We start from the raw sequence: 13,446 nt of genomic DNA on the forward strand, positions 1-13,446 counted from the left end.
TATTCATTAATCAAACGACCCAGTTATTATATAGAGATATAGATAAGTTTGTGAACGAGGGTAGTGTAATATTTGTATGCAAGTGGGCCCCCAAAGTCAATGTTCCTGGTGGGCCCTTCTCACCCCAGTCCGACACTGGGCATATGTAGCTCTGCCTCTACCTCCTCCCGTCTACATAGAGTCTCCTCAGTAAGACCTCACATCTCCTGTATCGGTAATGGGGAAAGTCTTCCCTAAATACAGATTTTACCTCCAGAATTGAGAATTCTGATAATGATCAATTTTGGCAGACAAAGAAGCAGATCTCTTGGATAAGATATAATATAAAGTTGCTTATTTTCATGTGTACTGTTGATTATTTTTAAATAAAAATTAATGACGGTAACACTTTAATTTTCTTCTTCACCCCGTCTTCTCTTTTTTATAGATATGAGGAAATGCTCAGAGAAGGAGTTCGGTTGCTCTGATGGAAGTTGCATTGCTGAACATTGGTTTTGTGATGGAGACACCGACTGCAAGGATGGATCCGATGAGGAATCTTGCCGTAAGTACTTGTGGATATCTGGTAAATTAATAACAGGGAGAGCTGCAATGGAGTTGGGCAGTGATGAAGACTTGTATTCTCTTGGTGGGCCTAGTTACATGTGCTTTCTACAAAATTGAAATTTAGGTTGAGTTTTCGAAAAATCTCGTCATGAGTAGTCCAAAATAAAATTGCAACAAATTTTTCATTTTGCATGGGATGTTAACACGTTGCCTCCCTGAGATGCAGTTAGACCTCTCTGGTACCACCATGGGGTGGACGGGATAATGGTTTGGTGCTGCCATTGATTTGTTGTGTGTCTCCCAAAAGCCTCTGATGTTCCAGCACCCAGCTGCGGCTCGGAAGAATTTCAGTGTGCCTATGGACGCTGCATCTTGGACATTTACCACTGCGATGGCGACGATGATTGCGGAGACTGGTCGGATGAATCGGACTGCTGTGAGTACAACCGCCTCTCCCGTCATGTCCTCCCAGTCGTCCCGGCTTTCTTCTAATGCCATGTGGCCATTTCTTTCCTTTTGTGCCTGATCTTTGCCCTGGCCTTCCTTTCCTATGCCTTGCCTTCCTTGCCTGATCTTTGCCCTGGCCTTCCTTGCCTACGCCTTGCCTTCCTTGTCTGATCTTTGCCCTGGCCTTCCTTACCTACGCCTTGCCTTCCTTGCCTGATCTTTGCCCTGGCCTTCCTTACCTACGCCTTGCCTGATCTTTGCCCTGGCCTTCCTTACCTACTCCTTGCCTGATCTTTGCCCTGGTCTTCCTTACCTACGCCTTGCCTTCCTTGTCTGATCTTTGCCCTGGCCTTCCTTACCTACGCCTTGCCTGATCTTTGCCCTGGCCTTCCTTACCTACGCCTTGCCTTCCTTGCCTGATCTTTGCCCTGGCCTTCCTTACCTACGCCTTGCCTTCCTTGTCTGATCTTTGCCCTGACCTTCTTTACCTACGCCTTGCCTTCCTTGCCTGATCTTTGCCCTGGCCTTCCTTACCTACGCCTTGCCTTCCTTGCCTGATCTTTGCCCTGGCCTTCCTTACCTACGCCTTGCCTTCCTTGTCTGATCTTTGCCCTGGCCTTCCTTACCTACGCCTTGCCTTCCTTGCCTGATCTTTGCCCTGGCCTTCCTTACCTATGCCTTGCCTTCCTTGCCTGATGTTTGCCCTGGCCTTCCTTACCTACGCCTTGCCTTCCTTGCCTGATCTTTGCCCTGGCCTTCCTTACCTACGCATTGCCTTCCTTGCCTGATCTTTGCCCTGGCCTTCCTTACCTACGCATTGCCTTCCTTGCCTGATCTTTGCCCTGGCCTTCCTTACCTACGCATTGCCTTCCTTGCCTGATCTTTGCCCTGGCCTTCCTTACCTACGCCTTGCCTTCCTTGCCTGATCTTTGCCCTGGCCTTCCTTACCTACGCCTTGCCTTCCTTGCCTGATCTTTGCCCTGGCCTTCCTTACCTACGCTGCTCTTTTCTCACAAACCCTTTTATAATAACTTTGCAGCATCCCACCAACCGTGCCGCTCCGGAGAGTTTATGTGCAACAGTGGACTATGTATCAACTCCGGCTGGCGCTGCGACGGAGACGCTGACTGTGACGATCAGTCAGATGAGAGGAACTGCAGTGAGTATATGGAATCTACATTTCGAAGGGGTTCTCCACTGTTTCCAAACTTTTATCATTTAAGTCTCCTCAAAATTAAGTGGACAGTCGTAGGCTGTCCATCTATTCGGAAAGTTCGGCAATCAGCTAAAATCCGTGACGGAAATTGTAAGCCTGTGTTTAATGGGAAAATAGAGCATTGCATGGTGCCCATTAAAATCCTTGTTCTGTCAATGGGTGCACTGGGTTGGCTGATGTGGATAGCAGCTCTTCACTAAGCTCATTGGTAAAAATGGCAGGTGAGGGGTCGGGTTTTATAAATTGTACAACTCCATTAAGTTGGCCATGGATGTCCGATGTTCACACCCTCCTTTATTGAAGGGAGTTCCTGTGTAATTGAACAATGAGGTTTTTCACTTTTCTAACATATATTGATCCATTAACTCCATATTTCAAGATCTGAAATTGCTGTCAGTAATGGGAATATTGATTCCGATTTATTGTCCTGCTGATATTCGTGATCGGCTTGTTAGTCGGAATGTCACCGATGTAAATCTTTATAAATAAAAACTAATATTAAAGGGAACATGTCGGCATTTTTTTTTTTACACATGGAGCCGGTGTGTGGGCGCTTGTCCCCCAATAAAAATCTACATTTTTTTTTTTTTTTGTTAACGAAGAAATATGCAAACTAGGTTTAGCAAAAGCAGACAAAGTGCCCCCGATGTACCCAGAGCATGATTTCCATATGGCTTCTTCACTAGATTTCTCACGATTTTCAAACTGGATCTTTAAAAAGAAGCTATTCTGTACGCCCTAGCTCAGAGACAACTGAAAACTAAAGACTTCAGAGGGGAAAACTAGTGGAAAATACAATGGCCAGAATTGGTGTGGCTCCTCGCGTTCACACACGATGGCTTATTGTGAAAAGACGGATATAATTAAGTGTATCTGAGCGCACTAGTTATGGGCACTGTAAGGTTGTGAGCTGGATTAGGTGGCATATCGACCTCGTAGGTTCGGCGTGGGCTTGTTGATGAACCATTCGCGTTGTGTCCATTTTAACGTTGGTCACATTGTGTGTAACTCTCACAGCGACCTCGGTGTGCACGGCTGACCAGTTTCGGTGCGGCACCGGCCGGTGTGTACGATTGTCCTGGAGATGTGACGGTGAAGATGACTGCTCTGATAATAGTGATGAGATGGGATGTGAAAAAACTGGTGAGTTCTAAAGCGACCACAAAAAAAAAACAAAAACTGGGAAAAGTGGGTGGAATGATGTGGTTTAGGGTTGGAATGAGAATGTAAGGGGTCGGGAAAGATAGAAGAATGCTGCAAATGAGAAAACTGGGGTCAGGGCAGCCATGGAAGGTCAGTGTGAATGGTCCGGTCAGACATGGAAGGCAAATGCAAGAGGTCAGGCCATGCTGGGAAGGCGAGTGTGAACAAGGGTCATGATGGATACTTTGCCGCTAGCAACATGATTTATCTCTGGATTTAAGTACATTGATTGCAGTTGTAAACCTTCAGCACCAGGCGGCTCAGTCGCATGTAATGTCTCACCCATGACAGGCGCTCCGCAATGTGCTCAGGACCAGTTCTTGTGCAGTAATGGCCGCTGCATCGGGCAACGCAAACTGTGCAACGGAGCCAATGACTGCGGTGATGGCAGTGATGAGAGCCCACATCAAAACTGCAGTGAGTATCGCTCTGCCAAACTCCCTAACTTTCTCAGATAATGGATCGCTGATCTGGAACGTCTATTGCCTTCTCAGGACCCCGCACGGGAGAAGAGAACTGCAACCACAACAACGGGGGCTGTGCCCAAAAGTGCCAGACGGTGCGAGGGCTCGTACAGTGCACTTGTCAGACCGGGTACAAGCTTATGATGGATGGTCGATCGTGCCAAGGTAAAGAAGTGAGACTTGTATATGGCGTGGGCCTGTTTTTTGTATATTGTATTTGTATTATTGAAATAGCTGAGTATTAACAAGGGAACAGAGGTAGAACTGACATGGACATGAAGGCGTAGTCCAGTTTATAGGTGATTACTGTTGGGTCCCACAAACGTACCTCTCCTGTCTCCGATGGCGGCAACGCTGTGGCTAGGAGGAGCTGAATGAGGAGTAAAGTCGCTGGTGAAGCTCTGACACATGACGACCTCCACACGCAGAATAGACATGCGCCACCTGCTGTTTCATGTAGTAACTCCAGGGAAAACTGGGGGGACACCAGGCCATGTTTTATGGACTGGAGGTGAGGTCCCGGCAGTAGGAGCCATACCTCTCAGTGAAGGGTTAATAACCTGTTTCGGTGGGAATTGCCCTTGAATTATGAATGGCCTCTTGTTAAGGATAAGCTACCAATGTTTGATCTGAGGGAACTGATTACGGGGGGCCTCCTTACTGTCTACAGTAAATGATTGCCCTGCATTATCGGGCACAGCGGCACCAGTACATGCGGCAGTGCCTGTGTGATCGCTGCCATGATGAAACCCTGGAAATAGTTGAATGAGACCATTATCAACATTTTTCTTTTTTCTTCCATACCATCTTTTTAGACACTGCCACTCTTGCCCATGCCTTAACTGCAATACCGGAGAAAAGCCCATGGACAAGGTGGCGCTCTCTTAGGGAAAAGAAACCCCATTCCAAGCCTGTTCTCAGTGTGGCAATAATTAGAATTCATAGCAAACTTTTTAGTTTTAATGCAGTTTTAAAAATAATCTACCTGTAATTTAAAAGATTTAAAAAAAAAAATAAATAAAAATGCTGGATTGTTATATTTGTGTACCGCACAGATGTAAATGAATGTGCAGAGGAAGGATATTGTAGCCAAGGCTGCAGCAACACCGAGGGTGGCTTCCAGTGCTTCTGTGAGTCGGGATATCAACTGCGACCGGACAAACGTAGCTGCAAGGCTCTGGGTAAGATCATTCCCCCTAATCTGTAAACCCCGCTGCCTCCGGAGCTCATCATTTACTCTGAGCTACCGCTAAAATTCATCTTGGCCTAAACATAATGGTTCACAGGAAAGATTAGAGTACAGGTGTCTATTGAGAGAGGAGGAAGGAGATGGGCACAGACTAAGACAGACAGAGCTGGATTCACAGCTACACTGCTCAGTACTGCTCTACATGCTGCTTCTGGACATGTGTTACAAAGACAGGAGAACAGGAATCCCCCTTATGGCGGTGTATGGAAGTCATCATAGCAGCTAATGACCAACTAGCCCAGAGACAACTGAAAATTAGAGATGTAGTCTGCACTTTTCCTCTCTGCAGACCCTAAGCCGTACAATTGCTAGAAATCCTATTATTCCGCATGACCACTTATTCTGACCAGTCACCTGAAATGACAGCCATTGTTGACTATATTGTTTTTCTTTCTTTAGGGCCAGAACCAGTTCTGCTATTTGCCAACAGGATTGACATTCGACAAGTTCTGCCTCATCGCTCTGAGTATACTCTTCTCCTGAATAATCTTGAGAACGCCATTGCCTTGGATTTCCACCATCAACACGAATTAGTCTTCTGGTCCGATGTCACACTGGATCGTATCATGAGCGCCAACCTGAACGGCAGCAATGTGCAGGAGGTGGTGTCCACCGGGCTCGAGAGTCCAGGTGAGTTCTGCAAACTTTGTAATGAGTGTTCATTGGATCAGGGAACTTCTTATATGTCCTCGATTTAAATGCTGGACAACATTTTTTATGTGCATTTTGGCTGCAGTAAGATCCAATATGAAACGTTAAGAAAAAAAATAAAATGCTAATATATCCTGTAGTAATTAGTAATAATACATTAAATACCATGGGGGATTTGGTAACACTATTTTGATCAAAAAAGCGTAAAAGCCATCCCACTGAAACCGGGTGTACCTAATCATGAGGGTCCTATCCTGTGTCTAGTATTAAAACCTCAAAGAGCAGAGCCGGACAGGGCCCCGACTGTCCATAGGAACCTATGGATGAAATGCTTATCTCAGAAACTTCTAGCTTTCTTGTGGTCCGAGAAGTTGGTGACCACTTGTCTATACTCCTATACAGTTAACTATATATAGTTTATACATAGTTGATTTGCATTTAGGGGGTCTGGCAATTGATTGGATCCATGACAAGTTGTTCTGGACGGACTCTGGAACATCTCGTATTGAAGTGTCCAATCTAGATGGGACTCATCGCAGGGTCATCCTCTGGAACAACCTGGAGAAGCCTCGAGCCATAGCTCTCAACCCAATGGAAGGGTACGTGGGTGGCATTTAGCGATCCCAATGTGCCATACCGTTAACATAGATTATTTAATTTCAGCATTTTAATACTTTATGCTGTTTTGTTACTTTAGCACCATCTACTGGACAGACTGGGGTAATACGCCACGTATTGAATATGCCAGCATGGACGGCTCAAACCGAAGCGTGATCGCCGATACTCATCTCTTCTGGCCTAATGGACTGACCATTGATTATGCTGGGAAACGAATGTACTGGGTTGATGCCAAACACCATGTCATTGAAAGAGCAGATCTTGATGGGTCCAACCGCAAAGCTGTAATTAACCAAGGTTGGAAGCGCATTATTATCTAGTTTCTCTTTGAACTATTGGCCCCGACTTGTCCATTTGCTCATCCTGTCCTCTGCTCGGCAGGTCTCCCGCACCCATTTGCCATCACCGTTTTTGAGGACAGTCTTTACTGGACCGACTGGCACACAAAAAGTATAAACAGCGCCAATAAGTTCACCGGCAAGAACCAAGAGGTGATCCGGAGCAAGCTGCACTTTCCTATGGACATCCATACGTTACATCCGCAGAGGCAACCTGCAGGTGAGCAAACTGACCCTGGATCCTTCACGGGTTGTTTTTTTTTTCTTCCAGATTTGTTATTTATTGGTTGATTTCCTTTGATTTTCTGCAGGGAAGAACCGTTGCGGTACCGATAATGGGGGCTGCTCGCATTTGTGTTTACCTAGCGGAAACTCTTTTACTTGTGCTTGCCCTACTGGCTTCCGAAAGACCGGATCCAAGACTTGTGCATTAAGTGAGTATTATTATAATGTATACATGATTAATAAATATATGACCCCCCCCCCGTGCCCTGTTGAATATGTTGAGGAATCGTGAATTGTTGAAAGCTCTGACTTTTTAGCTCCGTTGCATACCTTACACATTAATGAATATACCATCAATATAATGCCCAAAAATCAATATACAAAAAAAATGGCACTTCAACGCAGAATTAATTACACTAATCCTTACTTATGATAAAAAAGGCATAAACTCAAGAGATCCATAAAACAATCATATTTATTTAAACCCAAAATATAAAAAAAACAAACAATAACCATTATAAATAAGCAGAATGCCTCAGAGGAAGGACGGGATCGCAACCACATATATATCCCTAAATAGGATAGTACACAGTAATGTACATAATACAAAAAATGCAAAATATACCTTCCGAAAAAAATTATTGCCAATATTAACATAGAATAGACATATATCAATAATAATATACTAATAAGTGCATAGTGCAAACTAGATCCCAGAGATATGAATATGGGCAAATAGGAGAAGGAAAAACACGGTAAATCCTAGCAAATAGGGAAGATTCATATAAGGCACAAACACAAGTTCAAGACGCCACAATTAACAGGAAATTTCAATCAAATGCCACTTCAAATTGCAATACTAGTGTGGTAAAAGAATTATTAAGCCATAGTATAAGACAGCGATTCACCTTATGTGGAGCTGTAATCACCATCCAGGTACCCCGACGCGCGTTTCACCGCTAGGCTTCTTCCTGGGGGGCGTGGAATTTGATTCACCTTTCCATTTATTGTGGTGTCCTGCACTTGTTTGTGCCTTATATGAATCTTCCCTATTTGCTAGGATTTACCGTGTTTTTCCTTCACCTATTTGCCCATATTCATATCTCTGGGATCTAGTTTGCACTATGCACTTATTAGTATATTATTATTGAGATATATCTATTCTATGTTGGTATTGGCAATAGTTTTTTCGGAAGGTATATTTTGCATTTTTTCATATTATGTACATTACTGTGTACTATCCTATTTAGGGATATATATGTGGTTGTGATCCCGTCCTCAATTGAGGAATTCTGCTTATTTATAATGGTTATTGTTTGGTGTTTATATTTTGGGTTTAAATAGATATGATTGTTTTATGGATCTCTTCAGTTTATGCCTGCTTTTTCATAAGTAAGGATTAGTGTAATACATTAATGAATATGCCTAACTTTCCAACCAATTCTTATTGCAATTCTCCTCCTTATGTCTTTTTAAATAAATGTTAGCAAGATGCAGTGGCTAGGGGGAAAGGAGTGTGACTGCAAGATGGAATTACTTGGGGTTTGTTTGTAGTCTGTTGCCATGGAGAAACATAGATCTGCATAGGAGTTCTGTACACAAATATGGATTTCAATAATTGTGCTTTAGTTTTTTTTAGATGGTTTATATACCCTTTTAATGCTGAATATTAGGTTTATTTGATTCTTGGCTTGCATTCTACCCCCCAGATTCTCTGTACTCCAGTCATTGTGGGTAGGATCCTCGAGGGTTGGGTGATGGCATTCTGATGAATGTAGACTTTGGCATAGCCAAGAGGAGAGACTTGTAAATGTGATCTACTTGTAGAAATCCCTATAAGGGTCCAAGCAGATCATTTTGTGCACTAATATGTGAATCCCGTAGTTTAGTTCCCACCTTTAGATATGAGCTCAAATTCCTGCATTTGCTCTTTATGCCGTTTTGAAGCTGAAGGATTAAGATGATGACCTTTGACCTTCGATCAGGTCTTGACAAGTTCCTGCTTTTTGCCCGAAGGACGGACATCCGGAGGATCAGTTTCGACACCAGTGACTTTTCCGATTTTGTCATCCCGCTATCCAATGTACGCAGCGCCGTCGCACTGGATTGGGATTCTGCACATGACTACATGTACTGGACAGACACCAATTCGGACTCCATCAACCGTGCAAAGTCTGATGGCAGCAGCCAGGAGGTGAGGAGGCCGACTGTATTCTGTGTAACGGATTGCCCTCTGCACTACCATTAATCCAGAAATTTATGCTCGTCCATTTCCAGCACAGATTTGTACCTAATATTTTTTCCCACCAGGTCGTTATAGAGACCAGTTTAGAAAGTCCTGCTGGGTTGGCTATAGACTGGGTGACACAGAAACTATATTGGACTGATGCAGGTATTGATCATCTTTATTGCTAAAGGTCTTTGAAAGTTGTGTCATACGGTTCATTAGTAGGAAGCGAAAATGTTTATTACTCATCCTAAATTGTGGTGCGGACGCTCGATACGATTCCGCTGCGGCAATTGCGGCAGATGTTCTAGATAGAACTTGCCAAAAAGTTACTTTAGCTCTGTAAGGATCTGCTCCCACATTTGTGGCACATTGCGTCTCTTATCCAGGGACTGACCGCATAGAAGTTTCTAATACGGACGGCTCGCTGCGCAGTGTGCTCATCTGGGAGAACCTGGACCGACCAAGGGATATCGTGGTGGATCCAATAGGCGGGTGAGAACTTTTCCTGTTATTTGCATCCAATTTCAGTATTTTAGGAAAACCCCCAAACAGTAAAGATCCCTGTATTTTATTTTAAAAAATACAAGATATTCTCCACCTTAGATTCATGTACTGGACCGACTGGGGAGCCAATCCTAAAATCGAGCGTGCCGGGATGGATGCTTCTGGACGTATGGTCATAATCTCCTCCAACCTTACTTGGCCTAATGGACTGGCAATTGAATACGAGTCTGAGAGACTTTACTGGGCAGATGCCGGAATGAAAACCATAGAAACAGCAAAACTCGATGGCGCCGACCGCACGGTGAGTAGTCGTTGGAGCTCCTTTCTTTACAGACACCTTTCAGGGACTGAAGTAATAAGTTGTTATTGATGAGGGGGGTTTTTTAGGTCCTTATTGGTACAGAGCTTCCTCACCCATTTGGTCTGACCCTATATGAAGACCGAATTTACTGGACGGACTGGCAATCTAAGAGCATTGAGAGTGCAGATCGAAAGAGAGGTCTGGAACGGAAAACGGTGAGGGAGAATTTGGAGAATCTTATGGATATTCACGTGTTCCACCGCCAACGTCCCAAAGGTAACAAAAAATGACAACCGATATTTGTGCTGTTTTATTGCTTGTTGGAAGAGTCTACAAAATAATGAAAGTATTCTGCCTTATGGGGCAGAGCACGGCGCGGGAATTAGAAAGGCACCAAAGAAAGGATCCTTATGTGCTGCTTAACCCACTTATGTCATGGACCTGACATAACGCTTTGTCCATTTTGTTTGGGGTGTTGGAGAGTTAAGTAGTGTACGGATTTATGCATGTCCATTGCGCCTTAGTTTCTGCTCGGCTTTCCTCGGAGAGCAGACCCAGCAGTGTACAGATTAATAGAAAGTATAGCTTTTCTATACATTGGTAAACCAACCAACTTTGCTCTCCAAGCATAGCCATAAGGACACCGCACTCAACGGAGCATCTCTGGTCTTGCGTCTTATCAGTCTTTAAAAGTCTCAACACCGTGACACTCACCGACCAAAACTTCTGACGTGTCTTTTACATGGAAAGTTTTTTTTTTTCCTGATTCAAAAGTAAAGATTCTGAGTTTTGTCCGAGTTTTTGATGGCCCTGCAATCTTCATAAATCCTAAGTGTATATCATCTATTTCCATGATATTGAAGCTGGAGGTTACCTATGATCAGTCGTATTGGGGTTCCCTTCTTTGGGCTCTGACCTAAATATACTGAATTTTTCGTTCAAGTGGTTGTCTGGTACCGCTTACTTCCGCATCTGGAGGTCGGCAGCACTGATGGTCCTTCCTTCTCTCTTGTCCTGCTGTATATTGAACGCTGCAATGTCTGGTTCTCCATATTCTTTTGCAAGTTTCATTGGCTTGTCTTGAAATTTGGCCAATGTGTATTGGATGGATAAATTATATTGTGATGACCAAGGGATGGGGCCTATGCATCAGAACATAATGTGGGGAATAACTTGCATTTTTTTTTTCCATAGTTCGCTCAGCTTGCTCCATAGACAATGGAGGCTGCAGCCATATCTGCCTCCTCTCTCCGCACCCAAAAGGCCACAGCTGTGCCTGTCCCACTGGCGTAAACCTGCAAGCAGATGGCAGAACCTGTTCATCAGGTGAATTACAACTTTGAGTTTCATTTTTAGGCAATATATCCCATAGGATATTATGGTTTTTAAACCATTTCTAATCTCACATTTGTTTTCAGGCATGGACCGGTTTCTCATTTTTGCCAGGAGGACAGACATCCGTTCTGTTTCTCTGGATATTCCGTATTTTGCCGATGTTGTGCTTCCCATAAATGTGACCATGAAGAATACAATCGCTGTTGGGGTGGATCCTGTTGATGGTGAGTTATCCAAGAGGATATCCATGGATCAAAGGGATGGTGGAAATTCTAGTCGAAATGAGTGATCTAGTTAGCTTAGGATCCTTTCTTTTTGCAGGGTTGGCATATTGGGCAGACAGTACTCTTCGTAAGATTAGCAGAGCAGCACTTGATGGATCTAATCACCAAGATATAATGACCACTGGTAATGAACCACCCAATCGCATGTGTTATAGTGTGCCTGAAAATGCATCCAACTAACTAATAATTTCATCCACTCATAATAATGGAAAGTCTCTTATATCCTAGGTCTGGTGACCACAGATGGTCTCGCGGTGGATGCCATAGGTCGCAAAATATATTGGACAGACACCGGGACTAATAGAATCGAAGTGGGAAATTTGGATGGTTCCATGAGGAAGGTGCTTGTCTGGCAAAATCTTGGAAGCCCACGAGCAATTGCCTTGTATCATGAAATGGGGTAAGGAAGCAAAAAAAAAAAAAATACAGTCTTCAATTTTTTAATCTCTCAAAACTGGGGAATGGTACCCCATAATTGTGTTGCATTTATTTATTTTTTCTGGTAGATATATGTACTGGTCGGACTGGGGAGAGAATGCCAAGTTGGAAAGAGCAGGAATGGATGGTTCAGACCGTAAAGTGTTGATCAGTATGAACTTGGGTTGGCCCAATGGCCTGGCAGTGGACAAAGCTGGTTCTCAACTTTTGTGGGCTGATGCGCATACGGAGGTATGTGGAGTCAGTGTCAGGAGGCTGCTCTTTAGGCATATTTAATTATGTTGTGTGTTAAAGGGGTTGTCACCCTAGGTGAAATCTTCGCCAAGCGCTGCTGCTTGTCGAATCCTAATGGTTTGTAATGCTGACTGTTAGCACTCGGCTCTGCTTGCTGCTTCCGACGGTCGTCGCGTGACCCCACGAGTAATTTGTATACCCGCCATCACGTGCAGAATACTCTCATCTGAGCTTCTCAATAGAACATTACAAGATGCGTTGGTGTTATGAATGAGTCACCGTAGGAGGCAAAAACAGAAATACTAGCTAAGTCCAGAAAACCAGAGAAGTTGGCAGCTATCGGATTGCAGACCACTGAACCTATCAACAACAACTAGCAGTAGCCGTGGGGGGTTCCTACGGTGCCCTAGATCCCTCGATCACAGCCGGAGAACTAAATAGCCTAAAGACAGAAAGGGAAATGTAAACTGCCCCAGAGCAGACCCCAAAGCAATAGGCAGCCCCCAACATATAATGGCGGTGAAGCAAGATGAAAAACACTCACACAGATAGAAAGATAGGCTGAGCAAATGATGGGGCCCAAGCTAACTAAATAGGACAGGATAGAAAAGCTGCTGTCTGCAATCCGCCAAAACCCTATCAAAACAAGAGCCAACAGACTGATAGGGAAAAAAGCCCTGAAGACGCTAGGCTTCAAAAAGACTATATCAGTACTAAGGTATTTTCTGAAGACAGAGCAAAAAGGAATTCAGCTCACCCCAGCAGGGAATGGCAGAAATCCAGAAAAACAAGGCAAAACCAAACCAAAACACAAATGCAAAAAGCAAAGCAGAAAACTTAGCTTTTGAGGAGCAGGAATCAGACTGATCTCCTAGAATCCCTCTGAGAAATCACCAGCAAGGCAGAAGGGCGTCGGCTGCCTTATATCCAGTCAGCAATTCCAGTCATCATCATCCTGCTCAGGTGCTTGGTAATCAGCCTCACTACCTTCCTTCACCAGAAGAGGGAGTTCATCAGACCTCAATGGTGAAGGGGAAAATGAACTCACAACACGTCAGCGACTTTAGTCGGCACATGACTCATTATACACCTTTTAGGGTTTAGCAAGCTGTAGCACCTCATAAAGATTTCTCCAGGGGTAGAAAACTCCTTAAACGGTTGCC

The 13,446-nt window shown here is 44.1% G+C and overlaps 1 protein-coding gene across 1 annotated transcript in view; it reads left to right on the top strand.

The window, feature by feature from the left end:
• The window catches only part of LRP4 (LDL receptor related protein 4), a 65,255-nt gene that overhangs the window by 40,696 nt on the left and 11,113 nt on the right, over window positions 1–13,446 (top strand). Inside the window, exons 5-26 of the mRNA XM_073541637.1 lie at window positions 428–544; window positions 854–982; window positions 2,033–2,152; window positions 3,227–3,352; window positions 3,704–3,829; window positions 3,907–4,041; window positions 4,932–5,057; window positions 5,525–5,755; window positions 6,219–6,375; window positions 6,474–6,691; window positions 6,776–6,952; window positions 7,044–7,166; window positions 8,943–9,151; window positions 9,268–9,349; window positions 9,574–9,679; window positions 9,791–9,992; window positions 10,079–10,268; window positions 11,187–11,318; window positions 11,411–11,551; window positions 11,649–11,735; window positions 11,840–12,011; window positions 12,118–12,280. Coding sequence (XP_073397738.1) covers window positions 428–544; window positions 854–982; window positions 2,033–2,152; window positions 3,227–3,352; window positions 3,704–3,829; window positions 3,907–4,041; window positions 4,932–5,057; window positions 5,525–5,755; window positions 6,219–6,375; window positions 6,474–6,691; window positions 6,776–6,952; window positions 7,044–7,166; window positions 8,943–9,151; window positions 9,268–9,349; window positions 9,574–9,679; window positions 9,791–9,992; window positions 10,079–10,268; window positions 11,187–11,318; window positions 11,411–11,551; window positions 11,649–11,735; window positions 11,840–12,011; window positions 12,118–12,280 — 3,269 coding nt within the window. The remainder of the gene's footprint in view (window positions 1–427; window positions 545–853; window positions 983–2,032; window positions 2,153–3,226; window positions 3,353–3,703; window positions 3,830–3,906; window positions 4,042–4,931; window positions 5,058–5,524; window positions 5,756–6,218; window positions 6,376–6,473; window positions 6,692–6,775; window positions 6,953–7,043; window positions 7,167–8,942; window positions 9,152–9,267; window positions 9,350–9,573; window positions 9,680–9,790; window positions 9,993–10,078; window positions 10,269–11,186; window positions 11,319–11,410; window positions 11,552–11,648; window positions 11,736–11,839; window positions 12,012–12,117; window positions 12,281–13,446) is intronic.

Source organism: Dendrobates tinctorius, unplaced genomic scaffold, assembly GCF_039654945.1.
Source record: "Dendrobates tinctorius isolate UK_male_01 unplaced genomic scaffold, ASM3965494v1 ptg000124l, whole genome shotgun sequence".
NCBI classification, from domain to species: domain Eukaryota; kingdom Metazoa; phylum Chordata; class Amphibia; order Anura; family Dendrobatidae; genus Dendrobates; species Dendrobates tinctorius.